This window comes from Carassius carassius, chromosome 6 (genome assembly GCF_963082965.1).
Source record: "Carassius carassius chromosome 6, fCarCar2.1, whole genome shotgun sequence".
Lineage (NCBI taxonomy): Eukaryota > Metazoa > Chordata > Actinopteri > Cypriniformes > Cyprinidae > Carassius > Carassius carassius.
This window is the reverse complement of record NC_081760.1, coordinates 22,499,815-22,518,969: the sequence shown is the minus strand read 5'-3', so window position 1 is coordinate 22,518,969 and position 19,155 is coordinate 22,499,815. Positions and strand designations below refer to the sequence as shown.

The following is a 19,155-nucleotide window of genomic DNA, read 5'->3' as shown; positions in this document are numbered from 1 at the left end:
TATAATACTTATTATTGTTCTTTTTTCCTCCATATGTGCTTTTCTCAGCACTCATCCAGAAGCGTCTGAAGAAAGAGAAGAAGACCAAGAGGAAACTGCAGGAGGCTCTGGAGGTGGAGTCCAAGAGAAGAGACCAGGCCGAGCAGAACCTGCAGCGGACGTCCTGCGGTGAGAGATCACCCACTCGAAGCGGTCAGAAAGCACACCACACGACCAGCACCCTGAAGGGGATGCTCCGAATTCTAAGTGTCTGTCTAGAAAAATAAAGGATGTAAAAGTTTAACATCTGAGTTATAATTTGAAACATAACCAGCTATGGTAAAATGACAGCTGGTACTGAATCATCAGATTTAGTTTATTTAAACTGATATATATATATATATATATATATATATATATATATATATATATATATATATATATACTATATACTATTATATATATATACTATATACTATAATATATATATACTATATATATATGCATGTATGTATGTATGTGTGTATATATATGTATATATATTAAAAAAGTGAGAAACATTGTGACTGAATCAATTAACAGGGAAGGTTGTAACTTATAACCCATATGTTTCTACCAGACCACAAATATCAATCAAATGTTTTATTTGTTTAATCGTTTTTACAGTTTGTTTGTTTTTTGTAATAAAATGCTTACAATTATGTGCGTTGGTATTAAAATTATTTCAATTAAATCTGATGAACAGAATAGATTCTTGTACAAAATGTAAACAAATATTTTATGAATGTTATTTTTCTATTAGTGATTTTCTATATATTTTCTATTATATCCATCAAACCGCTATTGGAGTAGTTTGTAACACAGTAATATGGGGAAAAAATATTAAATTAGATAAATAGCACAAAAGTTACATTCATTAAAGCTGATGTTACAATCCCAGGTCTCCCAGGAAAGCCGTGTGACATTTATTTACCATATTGACAACTAAATAGATACCAGTAATGTACACTGTAAAATGTGTTTTATTGGTATTTGAAGAGTAAAAACAGACACTTAATTAAAGTTAAAGTGACAAATAATTCCTAACTCCACTTGTAACTGTTTTCATGTTAACAGACCCTCCTCAACAGGAAATGGAGACAAACAATAACAGCAGCAAAACAGACACTGACAGAACAATACAAGGTGCAGATGTCTTTTCATGTTCCCTCACATTGTTTCTTCGTGGATCTATATTTAAATGTGTTTTCCCCTGTAATCTTCAAAGTCTTGAAGGAAATGAGCACCGCAGATGAATACCATCGAGAGCTGGGGTCCATTATATCATCCATTAAGTTCTGTTGTTTGATAGTGTACATGATCATCTAAACACAGCCCTGATGTGTTCAAATATTAACCATTTAAAACATTCAGAGTGAAATTAAATTAAATAGCACTGATACAAAAAGAAAAAAAATGAAAGAAAGACAGGATAAAGACAAAAAAGGGGGAGCAGTAATTAATGGGTCCCTTAATTGTCCTCATGAAATATTTGCATTGGCATAATTTACATAATCTACATTTTGTAATTAATCTTTCATAGGGTTTGCTTTCTCTTTTCGTCTTGGTTGAGAGGAAAGCGAGGAGCGAGGGCTCTTTTCTTGTTGTTTTTGACATTTATTCAAATCTCTTCTCCTTTAACAATCCTTTCATCTCTCTCTCAGTCCGTACACGGTAGAACATTATGTATTTGTCCGTTCATTATACGCTGCTTGGGAAATCAGTCTAGCTTCATTCATACCATTTATTTTTCTCCACAGATGGAAGACTCTTTCTAAAGTCCACAATGATGTACTGAAGAATGAAGACAAGGAGTAAATGCATTCATACCGTATAGAAGAGCCTGTAGTCAATTGCCTGGTAAATAATGTCTGCATTTCTACTGGAGGACGGATGGAAGACAATGAGGCAATTTTATAGGCTGATGTCAGTGTGTTGCAGCACAAGGACTTGACAAGATTATTATGCCCATTGAAAGTCAGCATTCAGTTGAATAAAGCCTGAGTCCTCATGAGACACACACACCTGGCTGAAGGACCAGGTTTCCAGGGGGCTTTTAGCAACACTGAGAAATTAAAAACATTTTATAAAGCATTTCAATTTGCCTGACTACACTGACTGATGAAATATTCAAATCAGATCATTTTTTGCCCTTCTACCATTTGACATTTTACGTCAGTTTCAAAACACCATTTCATGAAGGGAGGGGTCTGAAGAAACATTTGAATTTGATTTACAGTAGTTATTTATCAACTATAAACACTGCATTAAAATGTGTATTGTGTATCTGTCTGTTATTTCGATAAGAAGGTATAGATGTCCATTTTTTTTTCATTGTTGTACCATAACAGATTTCATCAAAGTTCATCAAATATGTACATAAAAGTGTAGACATGCTACTGTGCATTGTACGCTGTAGATCTAGGAAATCAATACAAACATTTTTAAGAAGATTTCTTGCATCTAAGTTATTTTTTGTTCAGTTGCCATTTAATATCCTACTCGACATGGAGAGCATGCTGGCATGTTGTTACTTCTGTTTTGTCCATCTGGAAGACAATAAAGATTTTCCCCACATGCTTTACAAGGGAGACGTTTCAAAACTAACTGACTGATGCTTGTTTTGTGTGACTTCTGTAGAAACACTAAATCAAAGTAGTCAAGCACAAACACTTTACCACACTTGTTCTTGTTTACCACTGGGAAGTTTTTTTTTTTTTAAACTTCCAAGACATGAAGACATTTTACTTTACTGAACTTTTATATATTTTTTTGTATTATTTATTTATTAATATTTTACTTGCAAAAACTAAAAGACACTTGTTCTCGTTTACCACTGGTAAAATTAAGCAGAGCTTCTTTATTGAATTTTTTTTATTTTATTTTATTTTATGTAACTTCCAAGGCAGAAAGCCATACGGACGGACACTTTCTTTTTTCTCAAGAGCACATGCACAAAAATGAGTTGACGCAGCATTTAGCCAATCACTCAAGCTGCACTGTTTAGCGGTACTCTCTCTCTCTTTCTTTCTCTCTCTCTCTCTCTCTCTCTGAACATAATAAAAAGTCAGGAGAGATGAATAATTGACTGATTGTTGCATTATTCAAGCCCCTATTGTGGAAAAAAGCCCAGTCTCTGGCACATTTCAGGTCTCTCTGGCATATTGAATATGAGGTTAAAGTTTCAATCAACCTTGAAAGGGAGAGGCATTTTTCATCGGCTAGCTGGCGTATCAAGTTGATGCACTAAGAGTTAGTGTACAGTTCTGTCCAGACATTACTTTATCTGCTATACATATACTAAAATTGACAACACTAGACCAAAAAATGCATTATCAGCTCTCTCTGATAGGACTGGTAATATATTTATTGTGGAGATCCTTAAACCTGAGACTGGCAAGTTTGAAATTGCACTCAATTGCAGTTATATACGATAACACTAGTTGTTTCCCCCTATACAGTGATCACTTGTATCTATTTCTATACATCTCACATTCCTGTTTGAGTCTGTTAGGAGCCACAATGACTCTAACAAGACAGATCTAGGGCCTGTTGAAGTAGTGTAAATGTAATGTAATCAGAGGGTGCCTGTTGTACATTAGCACAGACAGCGGTAGAGGTGCAGGACAAGTTGTCCAAATGAGTGTTAGAGCAGGATGAGAGCCGTAGACAGGTAATGAAAGGGCAAGAGAGTAGCGCTCAGCTTTTCAAACCTTTCACTATCATTACTAATTCAACTTGCTCCTTCTCGCTCCTAATGAGAGAGAGAGCTGGGGGAAAGGGAGAACGGTGCGGGATAATGTGCCGTGAAATTGACTCATTCGCACGAGGAGGAAAGGGAGAGAGATCACCTTTTCATTTTAAACTGCCCTGTGAGGAAATGATGGTGAATTTCGTGATCCTGACAAAAAGAGTGGACTGTTTATTTAGTTCAGCTTTTCTTCATGACAGAAGGAATGAAGGTAACAGCCCCAAAAAGCCTCTGGACACTTAAGCCACATTAAAAAAATGTATTAATGACTTTGCGTTATCAAAATAGCAAACCGTAAATACTATACAAACATCTAAAGGAAAACACTTCAGAAAAATGTGTGTTTTGTTTCAAATTATTGAAAAAACATGTTTTAATTAAGACACAAATTATTACACTTTGTAAAATATCAATATTTAACTTTTAAAACTAGATCAATTCAAAGTTTTATCTTGCAACACAATTCATTTGAATTAATACATTACATAATAAATAATACATGCTGTAAAATGATTTTGCTCATTGTTAGATCATGATACTGATGATCCATTAACAAACGATAAAACCTGAACCTTATATGGTACATTTTTACTGGTAATGACAAAATTACAGTTGATTTGATATATTGTATCAGATACAATAACATTAGTACAAAAATACTAGATATTATCTCAGCTGTCATTTAAACTTTAAGTATTTAGGTCCGTTGTAAGTATACACATCTGAAATCATATGCCAACAATACTATTAATGAATGATATAAAAAAGTTTTTTTTTTTCTGAAAACTTTCAACAAGGTGAATCAAAATGATTTTAAATAAGACAAAACAAGCATTAAAATACCTAAGCTCAAGATTTGTTTTAAATATTAAATCAGCCCCTCAACAATTCCTTCATTCATTCAATGAATGAAAACACCTGGAGGAAGCCTAACTGATTGAGATTTCCTAAGAGATTTCTAGACCTGGAAAAGTCATGGCATTTTTATAATAAATACATCATTAGATTTGCTTAGCTCTAAAATATTATATTGGGTAGAAATTGTGAAAAAAAAAAAAAAACATTTTCCTTAATCCTTGTCCTGTAAATCATGAAAAAGACGGATAATTCATGTATATGCACTGGTTAAAAAGAGTGGGAAACGTGAAGAACATTCAGCTCTTAAAACATCCAAAATCGTGCAGCTAAATTTACTGTCAGGCCTTTGAATGTTGTTATGGACAGTGGAGAGCCTTGGAGTCAAAAAGGTTGAGAACAAAACTTATAGTAGCCTGATACTAAAAAAGTTTGATGAATTTTAAACAAAAGTCAACAATAATGCTGTATTCACCTGACACATAAAAACAAGGCACAGCCAAAGTCAAAATATATCGACAGACAAACTTGAGTGTGTGCCCGTGACTGTTGGCACAATGTGAAATAAATAAGGAAATGAGAAATGACATCATCCCAGTCCAGGCACCTCCTCAGCATAAATAGTGGCTTCTGAAATCATTATCACAACTTTGATGTTGTACATGAATGTAGAAATTTGTTAAACACATGTTCATGCTTGTAAATACTATACTAATACTTATTAAAAGCGATATTTCTTACTGCTATTGTATTTCTTATGTTTATGGCAATTTCCTGATATTTGAACATTGCACCTCGCAATTAAAATTCTGCAGAAAGAACAGTTTGTTTAGTCAGTTTACAAAGTTGTAAATAATGAAAGGCTGAAGTTGCAATTCTTAGCTTTGGTTAAACAGAATATACAAACTCATACAGATTTGTAATAACATGAAAAAGAAAATAATTTGTAATAAAATGAGAAAATGTTGAAATTATTTGCATGATTATCCCTTCAAGTCACAACTGACCTATCAGTAAGCCCCTCCCCTCAAACATAGATGAGCCAATGGCAGTTAAGTATCAGTTGCGCTGGGACCGTAACTCAGAAAACTTTAGGTTTCAGCACCAAAAACATTGGAAGATCCGAAGCTCGCATCAGTTTGATGGTGCTTATGCTACAAAAATCGAAAAACAATGTGTCTGTGGTACTTGTAACACTGATTCCAGGTATCCTGAGAGGAAGGACAATGGAATTAATTTTATTCCATTTCCTAAACCCGAACAAAATGGGGCAAAATGTCCCTAAGAATTCAACCCCAGTCCCAAGGAAAACGAAACCGTTCAATATCTGCTTGTATTATGATCTGTAATGTTAAACCCTTGCTTCCAAATTAATCTTGTTACCCACCATATTTATTTAAAAATCTTTTATATATCCCTTTATGACATATTTTAGTCCCACTTGAATGGTGGTCCTTCTGTGTCCAAAATGTATCAAAAACATCTTGGGACAAGGTTTCCACACTGACGGCAGTGGCAACTGACAGCAACAATAACTAAGGTGTGTGTGTTTGGGGAGGGGGATTGGTCAATTGCATGTAAAATCTAAATTACAAGATTTTTTCTGGTTTTGTGGTGAGACCTGCAATAAGAGTGAGCCTTAAAAGACCATATGATCAGTTCTTGGTAAAGATGAACAACAACCCAGTCTAAGTCATCTCTCATATTCCCTTTTGCTGTAAGGTCTGTGTATAATGAGAATGTATTGTTTTGTTTTGTCAGTTTTTTTTTATTTATTTTTTTGCCATTGCCTTGTCACTAGATATGTGTGAGTGTGTGTGTGTTTCACTAAAGCTGTCTGACAGGGGCACTGGCTACTTGAGAGGACTTATGTCCCTTCGCTGGACTTCTGACAGCTGGATTGGCTTGTTTTCCCTCCCTCTCCCCAGGGGCTTCACTGTCAGCTCTACACTCAGGCAGATTGTGAAGAGAGAGATTAATGGACAATGAGGATGGCGGAAAGGGAGACACATTGAGAGAGGGAGAAGAGAAGAAAGGACGAGAGGAGGCCAACTGCCATCTGCTCATTTCCTTTTAATGGAGAAAGTAAACAGCAGGATACAGTGCTGCCGACAAATCTGGATTTTCTTTATTACATGAACACACGCTCTAATTTGTTGAGGTTGTCAAAGACAGAAGCATGGCTACTTTTTCTTCTATTCAGGTCTTTTACCCTCAATACGTCTGTTCTTTTTTTATAGAAACACGAGTGATTTGGTCATTGTCTGTCTGGCTTTCAGGTTAAATGTTAGTTGGTTCAGTTAATGGATTCCGTATTCAGCGAACCTGAATCTGACGTAGGATGTTATATACAATTAGCTACTTCTAGTAAAAGATCAGGGCTGTTTCTCCTCTTTATGACTCTAATGGCCCTGTCACCACCGCCTGTGAAAGCCATACTTTCTTTTTAAATTTCATATTGTAAAGCCTATGAATACAGCCATGGAAAAATCCAAATAGTTTTGTTTAGCATAAGCAGCTAATCGCTAAATAAGAGAGGGGAAAAACAAAGACTTAAGGAATTAATTCAAAAGGCCTAATAGCTTTTAATACTAAAATGATACATGGGTGAACAGAATAAAACAAGGTGTTAACTGAAAATCTAACTGACTGATTTCTTCAACTCAAATGTGAGATTTGACTGCTCTGAGATGATGATCGAAGAGCAGTTTGTACTTCTACAAAGTCCTTGCATGACAAATCCATGAAATCCAGGCCGGTCATAAAACTAATTAGACTTACCTATTTTAATTTGAGGCAGCAGCGATTGCTTCCCATCATCTCATTTCAGGTTATATCCTCTCTAAATGATACAGTCCTGTAATGGACTATGACATGATTAAATTGATGCTAAAGCAGTAACAGGGAAAGAATGTATGTTGTAATGTTAATGTTTTATTTGTGGCCAAATTAGCAGAGACCTTTTGTGCTTGAAGTACCTTAATGTAGGCTATTCATTGTTTAATATTATTCAGCTTATGAAAAAAAAATTCTAAAGAAGAAGCCCTGTTGAAAAAAACTGCATATTAGATATTAAACAGCTGGTTTAAGATGGTCCTGAGCTGGAGCTAGTTGCTTAGGACCAGCTCATGACCAGCTTAAACCAGCTGCCATGCTTCAGTATATGCTGTTCTTTTCAAAAGGGAGAAGAAAACTTGCATTTTGAATTATCTAGGGCCTAGGCCTAGTTTACGCAATACATTGTATAAATACGTTTCGTCTTTGTATTCTTTCACGTTAAAATCAATATACCGTCTAACCTGACAAAGGTCTATTGTGGCATGTTTTTTTTTTACTTATTAGCTCAAAAGTGGGCATGCTTGCCAGTACAGATTAGCTTTTTCTTACACTTTTCACACAACTTTCAGGAAAGCTGGGACACAGAAGCCGGATGTCTTCTATCATCTTTATTGGTCATGACTGCTGTGTCTTATTTCATTTCATCTTATGAAAACCAGCAACTCCCCACAAACATCGCCACCACCAGCCTGTGCAACACATCTAAAACACCTAACAGATGGTCATTACACAAACAAGCTCATTTATCTCAAAGCCAGCAGTGGGGAACAAACAAAAGTATATGTCTTAATGTAGTAGCAGCTTGAGTTGACTTGCAGCTGAGCTTTCAAACCGGCTCAAATGAAAGATGGCTTATTTTCATTAATTCTCCAGCAGAGAAAGCTCTTGTTTGTGAAATTGAAGTCAGACGATAGCACTGATCATTTATCAAAAGCCAAACGGCCTGTTTCATGATGGAAACTATTTAAAGCCACATTGGCTCCATTTCTTGCATAATGGGGTTAGCTACCTCTTCGACATTCATTTAATCATACAGTTCAAAGTGACAGACAACCTCACAACTTTTATGAATCTTGGTTTAGTAAAAATGGTAAAAGGTGTTTTATTTATATATTTATTTAATATATAATTTTTTTTTTTACTATTAACACGATACAATTGCTCGAAGTTTCTGTAATCGTAACTCGGGCCAGTCAATCAAATCAGTTGTCTGTGCTGCCACCATGTGGTCATAAATCCACAGTGCAGTAGAACTGAATCTGTACACACTGTGGTATAAAACTTTGTCTAGACCAGGGGTAGGCAAGTTCGGTCCTAGAGAGCCGCAGTCCTGCAGAGTTCAGCTTCAACCCTAATCAAACACACCTGAACAAGGTTGAAACTGAACTCTGCAGGACTGCGGCTCTCCAGGAACGAACTTGCCTACCCCTGGTCTAGGGCCAATAACATATTTCTAGTGTTTGTTGAACAAATGTTCATAGGTTTGTTTCAGTTTTTTTCCCCCAAGAGAGGGGACACTTATCACAGAGTTCCACTTATTTACATTTCATCTCATTAAATAATTCTCCTCTGAAAGTGAAAAGAAATAAATATTAATCATCATCATCTCAGTTTAAAAATAAAAAATAAAAAATCTCAGTAGGCTATGATGCAGCATCAAAAGAAAACTCTCAACCATAAAATGTTGATTTATTTTGCACAATTAGTCAAAAAAAAAAGGTAATTTCCTCCCATATTTATGTATTTCAAATTAAAGTTTAACCTTAACCTTAAACTGTGTACAGTAATGTCAAGTACAAAGATTTTTGTTGTTACAACCTAAGCTGGGACATTTTTTTTCAGGAATTTATAGTAATAAATATAGTTAGTAATACTATGTTACTAAAACTTTCTTGTATTACAACAGAAACAACAGTTAGTTTAAATATGACATCAGAATTCAGAAATCAGAATTAATACTATAGTGGGTTACAAACATAACGGCAGTCTAGATTCCCACTTTTTAAAAAACATAGTTCCAGGATAAGCTATAAATGTTATTTATCATTCAAATAGATCATTGTAATCAAATATAAAACCATGGATGATTATGAACATTTCCATGGTTCAAAATGACTAAATAAATGTCATGAATTGTTTTTTTTTTTTTATGAAAAACAATTGGCTAAAACTATGGAAGGCCATTTCTGCCAAATAAAAAAAAAATCATGCTTTGCTAAATCCTAATTATGATGACATAAAAAGTGGAATCTTTGACATAATAAATCATATTTGTGAGATGAAATGAGATGTGGTGAAAAACAGTTTCAAACCTTCACCTGTAGTAAAGTCATTCATTCAGATTAAAGCCTGCCTTCCCCCAATAACGATCTTCACACATCATCTTTGCCTTCAAAATCTTTTGCTTCTGGCTCATGATGCACAACAGGAAGTGCCGCTGCTGCCGATTTAAAAGTTGGGGGTGGGGGTGAAAACAGGCTTTCATGGGAAGTGACAGTTGCTCTATGAAAATCACCACAGTAACCATACTTTCCGAGATATAACGTTACATAAAAAAAAGTTTGTTTCTTAATGGAAAATGATTTGGAGAAATGTAGCATAAACACCACTTGCTCACCAGTGGATCCTCTGCAGTGAATGGGTGCCATCAGAATGAGAGTCCAAACAGCTTAATAAAAACTTCCACACACTCCAGTCCATCAATTAAAAAAGTTGCATGTCTGTGAAAAACGAATCCATCTTTAAGATGTTTTTAACATCTTAAACATTATCATGGACATTTTAAGTCAAAATGTGTATTTGTATTTGGTTTTTAGACATAAACCAGTATATCTGACTGAATTGGTGTACTCTCATAATCACAAACTAATTGGTCCCCGATTTGTAATATTAACTTTTATCCTCTGACATGACCAACAGTGGAAGTTATAATTTCCTTGGCGACACATTTAACAGTACAACATCTGTGTTGTGTCTTAAATAAAGCACCCCAGTGCAAAAGCTTACTGCTGCTTCCTGCAGTCCTCACTCTGCTGCTGACTGTGATTCAGGATCTGCTCGTATACAACCTTCAGGTCGTAAGCAGGGCAAGCAGGTGAGATATTACACCAGTTCACCCAAAGAATTCAATGCACAATATCAGATGCATTCAACATTGTGTGTTGATTAACCCTTATGCGTTTTTGGGGACGTTTTCGTCCACTAGGGGGTAAAGTTGAGTCTTATTTTGGCCACAACTTTCTCTGTGTTTGAGCTAATGGAATGATTTTTGGTGACAAATCTTATTTTGACCCATATTTTGGGAAAATGCTTTGAAATTTTTCAAAAACTCAACGGTACACTGTGGGCAAATTCACTACCCTTTCGGGATGTTCATGGATGAAAACATCCACTAAATTAAACTGCAGTAAAAATCTATCTTTTTTTTGCATAAATCTATTAATCAACCATAGTCCTGATCAAAACTATCAAATGTTAAAAAAAAAATCCAAGATTTTAACTCTTTAATTACCAAGTTCATAAATGATGTCACTGATTTGGGAAAAAAACACACAAAATTACTTATTTTCAATATAAAAAGTGATTGTGGACTGGATATTTTTTTTTACCTTTTATCACAGTCTTGGGCATGTCAAAGATTAGTAACAAGACTGGCTTTGATGCATTGTTAGTTTTTGTGCAGCATTAGATTTTAATTTTTTCTCCCTCATTTGTTGTTGGTGGCTGTTTTTGCCCCATTGACTTCCATTATAAGACATTTTTTGATTGCAAAGCCATGACACAGTTGATCACTAGGTGGGACCGTTAACCCTTTAGATAGGCCTGTGCTAAAAAAGGCTTAGTTTCTGGCTTGTATATGGAGTTATATGGATTATAACAGCAAATTATAGTTTTTGTGTGTGTGAGAGATTCTAATGCTGCACAAAAACTAAAAATGCATCAAAGCCAATGTTGCTACTAATCTTTGACATGCCCAAGACCACAATCCAGCCACAATTACTTTTATATTGAAAATAAGTCATTTTGTGTGTTTTTTCCCCCAAATCAGTGACATCATTTATGAACTTGGCAATTAAAGAGTTAAAATCTTGGATTTTTTAAAAAAACATTTGGTAGTTTTGATCAGGACTGAAGCTGATTAACAGATTTATGCAAAAAAAAAAAAAATGAATCTGATACATTTTTACAGCAGTTTAATTGAGTGGATGTTTTCATCCCGAACATACCGAAAGGGTAGTGAATTTGAACAATCCACAAGGGTTAAGAATGTTTGCCCTATTATTAAATAACCTGTATTGCTATAATTAGAAATAATAATAAAATATTCATAATGCATGTTTTCTTGCAGTAAAATGATAACTGATTTGATCAATTGTGGCAAAAACTTGAAATCAAACAATAAAAAAATTGTTTCTGTATATTGATGATAGATGCATCAGAATGATCAGATTGGTCATAAAAGAGCATTATCAGTCATTCTCTAGCCCAAGCTCCATCTGGATAATTTTCACATATAACCAATCATTTTATTGGATTGATATTGTATTATATTTTTAACTAATAGGATTATTTAAAACATTTCTAAACACAATTATTGTGTGTGTGATCCATGGCTCTCTTGTAGTTCTGGAGGCTGGTGAGTGGACGGCTCATCTGCTTGGACCTGAAAGACACTTTCTGCAGAAGTTTGCTTATCTACAATTTTCGGATCTTTGAGAGAAGATTTGGCAGCCACAGATTTGCTGCAAGTGTGAATAGCAACCTATGTCTTCCTGTTGTTGTTGTTTTTTTCCCACAGTGTATTTGTTAAATATATATTACATTGCAAAATGTATTCTAGATGAGTGACCTTTTCAATACACTGTGTTTATGAAGTACTGACACAACATGCTTCTGCTTTGTTATGCAATAGACCAGTGGTTCTCAAATCCAATTCTCATTTACCACCACTCTGTACATTTTGTGTGTCTCTCTTATCACTACAGACGTTTGTTCTGTTTGACCGGAAATGCCCTGCGAAGAGGACATCACAGGATATTCTGTGAATGAATGTTTGGAAGTGAAGTAAACTTCAACAGATTTCCTCTGTTCAGGGAGAAGGGAGCAGTGAACACTTTGTAGGGACCATGACAATCAGAACACAGTTCATGCATGGAGCTCACTTCTAACAAACTCAGGTGTGTTAAATAAGAGAGATGTGCAAAATATGCAAAGCAGTGGTACACAAGGGCTGGAATAGACAATGACAAGAAAATTATTCAAATAATTTTAGCATTAAATCATTTACGATTTTCAACCATTTTCTTAAAAAGAAAAAACATTCTCTACATACAATTGTAGAGCATATATATAAAAAAAGATAAAAAGCTGTAGCCTATATATTTTCAGGATAAATTTGATATCCCAAAACACCATTATAATGCTGCACACACCGACCAGTTTAAGATAAGGTGCATGAAGGTCACATGGAAACTTGAAACGCCTTCATCTTATCTGGAAATCAGATGACTACATTTTTAAGCTGTTTAAGAGCATGAGGTGATGATCTTCAGCCTTGTATTTATGATGTATATTAAAATGCTATAAACATTAAAAAAAAAAAATTATGAAATCAAAAGCCATTTCATATGTTACCAAACATTTTCTATGCCTGCCTTCTCTACATTTAAATGCTGATGAGTTTGTTGTTGGTGTTGTTGTTGTTAAAATCCCATGATGTAATATATATATATATACACAGTATAAATAACATTGTCATATTTTTGATTATGATGTTTAGTCCCTTCCACTTTGGAGCATGGATTCTCTCTGCTTTTGTGGACTTGCTGCTGACAGAGGCTCTTCGCTTCATGTTTGAACTTAAAGTGGATGTTGTTCCAGCTGGACTGTGAGTATACCATTTTCACAACAGTTCTTTAAAAAATGTTAGATGTTTTCAACAGTTAAGCCACTTGCATTGACTGTATGCTGCAAGCACGGAATGTATTGCTGTACATTCCTGCAACACTTCATGTATTTCAAAGTGCAGCATCAACTTCCCTTTTTGTCTTTGTCTTTTAGATGAATGTCCTTTTATCATTGTATTGTTGTGAAAGTATTCTTTACAAACATTATAACAACATTTCCCCAATATATGAAAGCAATATATGTTGAAATGGCAAGGTCTTATGAAAGTAAAGTACCCACTAATTTCAAGTTATTTCCTTTGAACTACTAGCTTTCAGACTCTTGTTAATGAGAGACTGGCATTGATGGTTTTCTTTTTTGATGAAAACATTTGCCTTCTTGATAATCTTGCCCTCTATCTAAGACTTCATGCACCAGTCAATGCGTTAAAACGTTGATAAAAATCCACAACGTGGACAAAGTGTCATCATCTCTTGACATGACTTTTGATATCTTGGTTGGTTCCTCACACATTTACTTTTTTTCACAATTAAATCAGCTGTTTGATAGTTCAACTACTTTATTCACAATTTTCAAAACTTGAAGAATGATTCACTTATTTATGTGTGAACCATTAACTTTTCTTTTATTAAAGGGATAGTTCACCCAAAAAATGAAACTGTACTCAACCTTATGTCCTTCCAAACCTTTAAGACTTCCCATCTTCTGTGAAAACACAACATAAGATATTTTGAAGAATATTGGAAAACCAAACCACTTTGGTGACTATTGGTCCAAAAAACCCACCTAAAAACACAGGCTGCTGAGACACTTCTTAAAATATCTTATTTTATGTTTCATAAAAGAAAGAAAGTCTGCAGTTTTAGAACAAGTTAGTAAATATTTGCAGGATATATATTTTTGGTGAACTAGCCTACCCCGTTAAGAGTTACATTTTTTTTATAAAAGCTTATAGACAGATACTTCATGGATTATATAGTCTTTTTGCATCAAGTAATTTTTTTCTTTCTCCACTTTGATGCCAGTGCTTGTCAAGCGTCCATCTGTTTCATGAAGTGTTTGCTGTTTAAAATCAGGAAAGACAAATTGTCTGGGATTTTTAGGCCACTTCTGGTATTAATTAGCCTTGTATTTGCCTTTAAGTCTCAATTGTGGCCCCACATATGTGTTTGTTGTCACTTTTCATCACCTTATGTTGGTGTTTGTTGATGATTGTATTACAGAGCTTCTCTAATAGTGTTCATTTTTATCTTGGTGTTTCGGCGTGTGCCGAGCTCATCACCTATGCCTGAACTTTCAGGCGAGATTCTTCCAGCACTGGAGAAGTTGGTGCCAACCTGCCACTTCATCATTCTCATCAGCTTCTGCTTGTAGCCTTTGCATGCAAAAAAGTAAACAAAGGGATCCAGACATGAATTTAAGTTCATAAGACACACCGTAATATGCAGGGATATCTGAAAGGACTGTAGCTCCATGCAGTCTGGAGCATAGAAAAGTTTTCGGATCATGTATTGCAAAAGGTCTATATGGTATGGGCTGAAGCACACCACAAACACAAATACCACTCCCGCGATCACTCCTCTTGCTTTTTTGGTTTTTCCAGAACGTTCTGTCAGTCGGTTCGACTTTGCTGCTAGATGTAGTTTACGGGTCAGAATGGAATAGCAGGCGATGATTGTCACCACTGGGACTCCAAAGCCTAAAACTACCCCCACAATCAGCATGTAGGGTAGCCCTTTGAAAAGACCCTCAAAATTGGGGTATTCCATACAGGTGATGCTGTTGTCATGCTCCGTTTTGGTCAAGTTAATGGTCAGGAGAGGCAATGTCTGGGCAAACACCAGCAGCCATATGGCCAGACACACTAATCGCACATTTTTCACCTCTCTCAGTTTCACCAGACTCTGAGGAAACACCATCGCCACAAAGCGATCGACTGCCAGGCAGGTCATGAAGTTTACTCCAGCATAGCAGTTCAAATAGAAGAGCAGTGTTATGGCTTTACAGAGTCTTTCCCCCAGGGGCCAGTGGAAGCCAAGGCCGTAGTAAACAGCTCGGAGGGGAAGCGACAGGCAGAACAGGATATCGGACACAGCCAGGTTGGCGGAATAAAGCGTGATGGAATTAATTTTGGTGATGTTGGAGAAGATCACATGAAGAGCCAGGGCATTGCCTAAAAGTCCCACTGGACATATGATGGAATAGGCCAGAGGTATGAGAACTCGGGCCACAGGACGATGGTCATATAAGTTGGTGCAGTTGATCTCTAAATCTGGGCTCATCATAGTAATACACAGGAGAAGTCACTGCAGAGAGAGTCAAATGGTAAAATAGAAACCAGTGTTAAAAAGATTGAGTTTAGGTTATGCATTTATTTGAACAAAAATACAGTAAAAATTGTAGTACTGCGAAAAATATTTTTACAGTTTACAATTACTGTTTCCTATTTTAATATATTTTAAAATACAATTAATAGCAAAGGTGCCTTTACTCCTGTCTTCAGTGTCAGTTAATATTTAATATTTTCAGTTAATATTTATTAATATCTGCGAAATATTTTTTTGTGCAAACCTTTTTTAAGGATCTAATTTTTTTTGGATTCATTGAGGAATCGATTTATTTATTTGAAATAGAAAACTTCAGTCACATTATAACTTAATTACTACTATTATAAAATGACAGTGTCTGTACTGACACTTTCATTTGTCCTTAAAAGTATTCGTTCATTTAAAAATTGTTACTGACCTCATGCCTTTGAAAGATTTTACTATGAATAGTAGTTCTGTCCTTGATATTGTTTGTAGTATGTATAGACTGACTTCCATTTGCCTTTTTTCATGTGAGGCTTGTTGCTCTTTGTTTTCTGTTGTGTTAACATGTTTCTGCTTTGTTTAAGAGGCACTTTGAAATATGTTTTGAATGAAAACTGATGTATATGTTAAGACTAACTTAAATTAGCATTTTGTAAAATACATTTTGTAAATATTTATGAATTCAGTTTCATGTCTGAAAAAGGACAAATGCATACATATTTGAAATGAAATATAATCAGTAACACTTTACAACGAAGTTCCACTTGTGAACATCAGTTAAGTACATTAGTTCATATGAGCTAATAGTTAAAAATAGTAAATCATCAATTAATTTTAGTAATTGTTAATTTCAGTATTTACTGATACAATTGTATTTTTTATTAATAACAAAGATAATTAACAAAGATTAGCTGAATAGCTGTTCATAAACTCTTAGGACTTTACAGAAATTTGTATGTTTTGTTGAAGGCCAATTAGTAGTAAAAAATAAAATAAAATTATAACTTCACACATGGTCAACATAAAATTTGAATAATCCTTTGCAGATTTCTTTTTTTTTTTAATGTTTGGGATTAATTCCATACATTAATTTTCCAAAACGCGTATATTTTAATTTATTCTTCTCTCTTTTTTTTATCAAAAATTAAATGAATGCACTTACCAGATAGAAGAGCAGATTTTCAGACATTCAGACATTGATGCTACTCTAAATTTCTATATCTCACTTCAGCAGTATAAAATGCAGCATAAGTGAAAGTTAATCATCTCTTCGTGCCTCTTTCTCACTGTCTGTTAGTCTCTTCCTCTCTTTCCTTTTATAGCTCTCTCTCTCTCTCTTGCAGCGTGGCTTAAAGAGAGACTTCACCTCAAAATAATTCTGTCAGCATTTAAAACAGGACGTTCCAAACCAGTATAAATGTATTTCTTCTGTTGAACACAAGAAAAGATCTTCGTTGATAACCAAACAGTTGCTGGTAGCCATGAACTTCCTCAGTATGGAAGAAATATGGAAGAAAATCAATGGCTACCAGCGACTGTTCGTTTACCAACAGTCTTCAAAATATCTTATTTTGTGTTCAGTAGAAGGAAGAAATTCATGCAGGTTTGAAACAACATAAAAAGGTGAGAATATTTTTTTGGTGAACTATCTCTTTAACTCTATGGGGAATTGAAATTATCTTGTGGCTTTCACTGAGACATTTAGTCATTCTGATGTCAGACATAACAGTTACTGTTGATCTGTACTGAATCCATATTCAAGAACATGTTTAGATTCCTACATCACAAAAAAAATTACATTAAAACGAAGTAAGGAAACAGTACAAAAGTATTAGATTGGATAAACTGTTACCCCATTTGTTATTTCAGCACTTCTTAAATGGTTGATAGACCATATTCTGAATTTTGTAATGAATGTTGCGTCATTGTAATATGTTGTACTGAGGATTTGAAATTCATGATGTTGGCTTATCTGCTTAACTTCATCTTGCATAAACACTTCTTACCAGAGAGCTTACTTTGTCAATAGATACATTCTTAAACAGATACATTTGGCAATGCAATGAAACATCCTACAATACTACTTATGATCTCTTATATTTCCACTTGTATGTGTATAAAACTTTGTGAAGTGTTATCAGTATAACTGTCACGGTTCATGAATGCACTGTTTCCTGCTCGTCTCTTGTTATGTCATGTTGAGTGGTTCATGTGGGTGTTACCACTGATCATCTGATCAGCGGCAGCTGCAGCTCATTCCACCAGCCTACTTAATGCCCTGTCTTTTGTCTCTTGTTTGTCAGATCGTTGTTTGAGGTCCTCCGTGATTCTTGTCTGTATCCCATCTGCTCAGCTACTCCTTGTGTCTTGTTCCTGTTCGGTCGTTGTTGGATTACCAGTCATCTCACGGATTCCTCATAATCACCCACCTGCGCACTCAATCACCTTCTCACCAGTCTGTGCTGCCATCGAGGTCCCTGCGTCACCCACCATCAACCCAGCCTGGCCATACTTCTCTAATAAAGGATCATTTACTTGCAACTTGCTTCCTGTCCTTTATGCGATCTGACCACCCATGGAAGCAGTGAGTAACCCATCATCGGCGTTGGAAGAGTTCCTCAGCGCCAGTGCTCGAAGGATGGACTCCCAGGAACAGAATCTTAACGACACTGGTCGCGCTGTTCAGGTTTTGGTGACGCAGGTGTCCGAGCTCACCCAGCAATTACAGCTTCTGCGAGCCCCCACTGCGCCACTCACACCGTCCGTTCCTCCCACACCATCGGAGACCCCCTCCCAGCCCAAACCACGCCTTCCAGTTCCGGAAACCTACTCGGGTGAGCCTAATTTGTGTAAATCTTTCCTAACACGATGCGATATGCACTTCTCTCTTCAACCCAGGACCTTCTCCAGCAAACAAGCCATGGTGGCGTTCGTGTTTACACTGCTCACTGTGAGGGCGGCATTATGGGGAACGGCGGTGTGGGAGAATCAAGATCCATGCTGCGCCTCGTTCCAGACACTCGCCGCCGAGATGAAGCGTGTCTTCGATCGGGCCGCTGCCGGGAGAGAGGCGGCTAGGAAGCTAGCCGAATTACATCAAGGAGAGAGAGTTTCTGGTTTCTCTATCGAGTTCTGCACCTTGGCGGTGGAGTGTCAATGGAACGAGGAGGCGCAGTGGGACATGTTCCTGCATGGGCTGGCTGACAGCATCCAGAGGGAGATCTATGCCCTGGACCTTCCGACCTCACTCAATGGACTCATTGAGCTGGCACTAAGGGTAGATGCACGACTGACACGAGTGGAACGACGTAACCTACCCAATCCCACACCGAGAGCTCATACGGATGCCCGAGTCAGCGGCGGAGACGCGGCCAGCCCCTCCTACGATCATGAGCCCATGCAGGTAGGGCGAGCTCGGCTTTCCTGGGAGGAGAAGGAGAGGCGGAGGTCCCTTGGTCTGTGCCTCTACTGCAG

General features: G+C 36.1%; 2 protein-coding genes across 3 annotated transcripts in view; one reads left to right on the top strand and one right to left on the bottom strand.

Moving 5' to 3' along the window:
• The window catches only part of LOC132142502 (dachshund homolog 1-like), a 75,134-nt gene extending 72,513 nt beyond the window's left edge, over positions 1-2,621 (top strand). Inside the window, exons 9-11 of one of the 2 annotated variants that reach the window (XM_059552417.1) lie at positions 49-168; positions 1,096-1,164; positions 1,779-2,621. In XM_059552417.1, coding sequence (XP_059408400.1) covers positions 49-168; positions 1,096-1,164; positions 1,779-1,816 — 227 coding nt within the window. In that variant the 3' untranslated portion in view covers positions 1,817-2,621. Of the gene's footprint in view, positions 1-48; positions 193-1,095; positions 1,165-1,778 lie in introns of both variants that reach the window. The other variant, XM_059552416.1, reaches the window with a different exon arrangement.
• Positions 2,622-14,573: 11,952 nt separating this feature from the next.
• LOC132141922 (G-protein coupled receptor 183-B-like) lies at positions 14,574-17,448 on the bottom strand. The gene is made up of 2 exons (XM_059551572.1): positions 16,844-17,448; positions 14,574-15,675 (listed from the first exon to the last, which is right to left on the bottom strand). Exon 2 carries the CDS (start codon positions 15,652-15,654, stop codon positions 14,587-14,589), a length of 1,068 nt encoding a protein of 355 aa, XP_059407555.1. The 5' UTR covers positions 15,655-15,675; positions 16,844-17,448; the 3' UTR covers positions 14,574-14,586.
• Between the last annotated feature and the right edge of the window lie 1,707 nt (positions 17,449-19,155).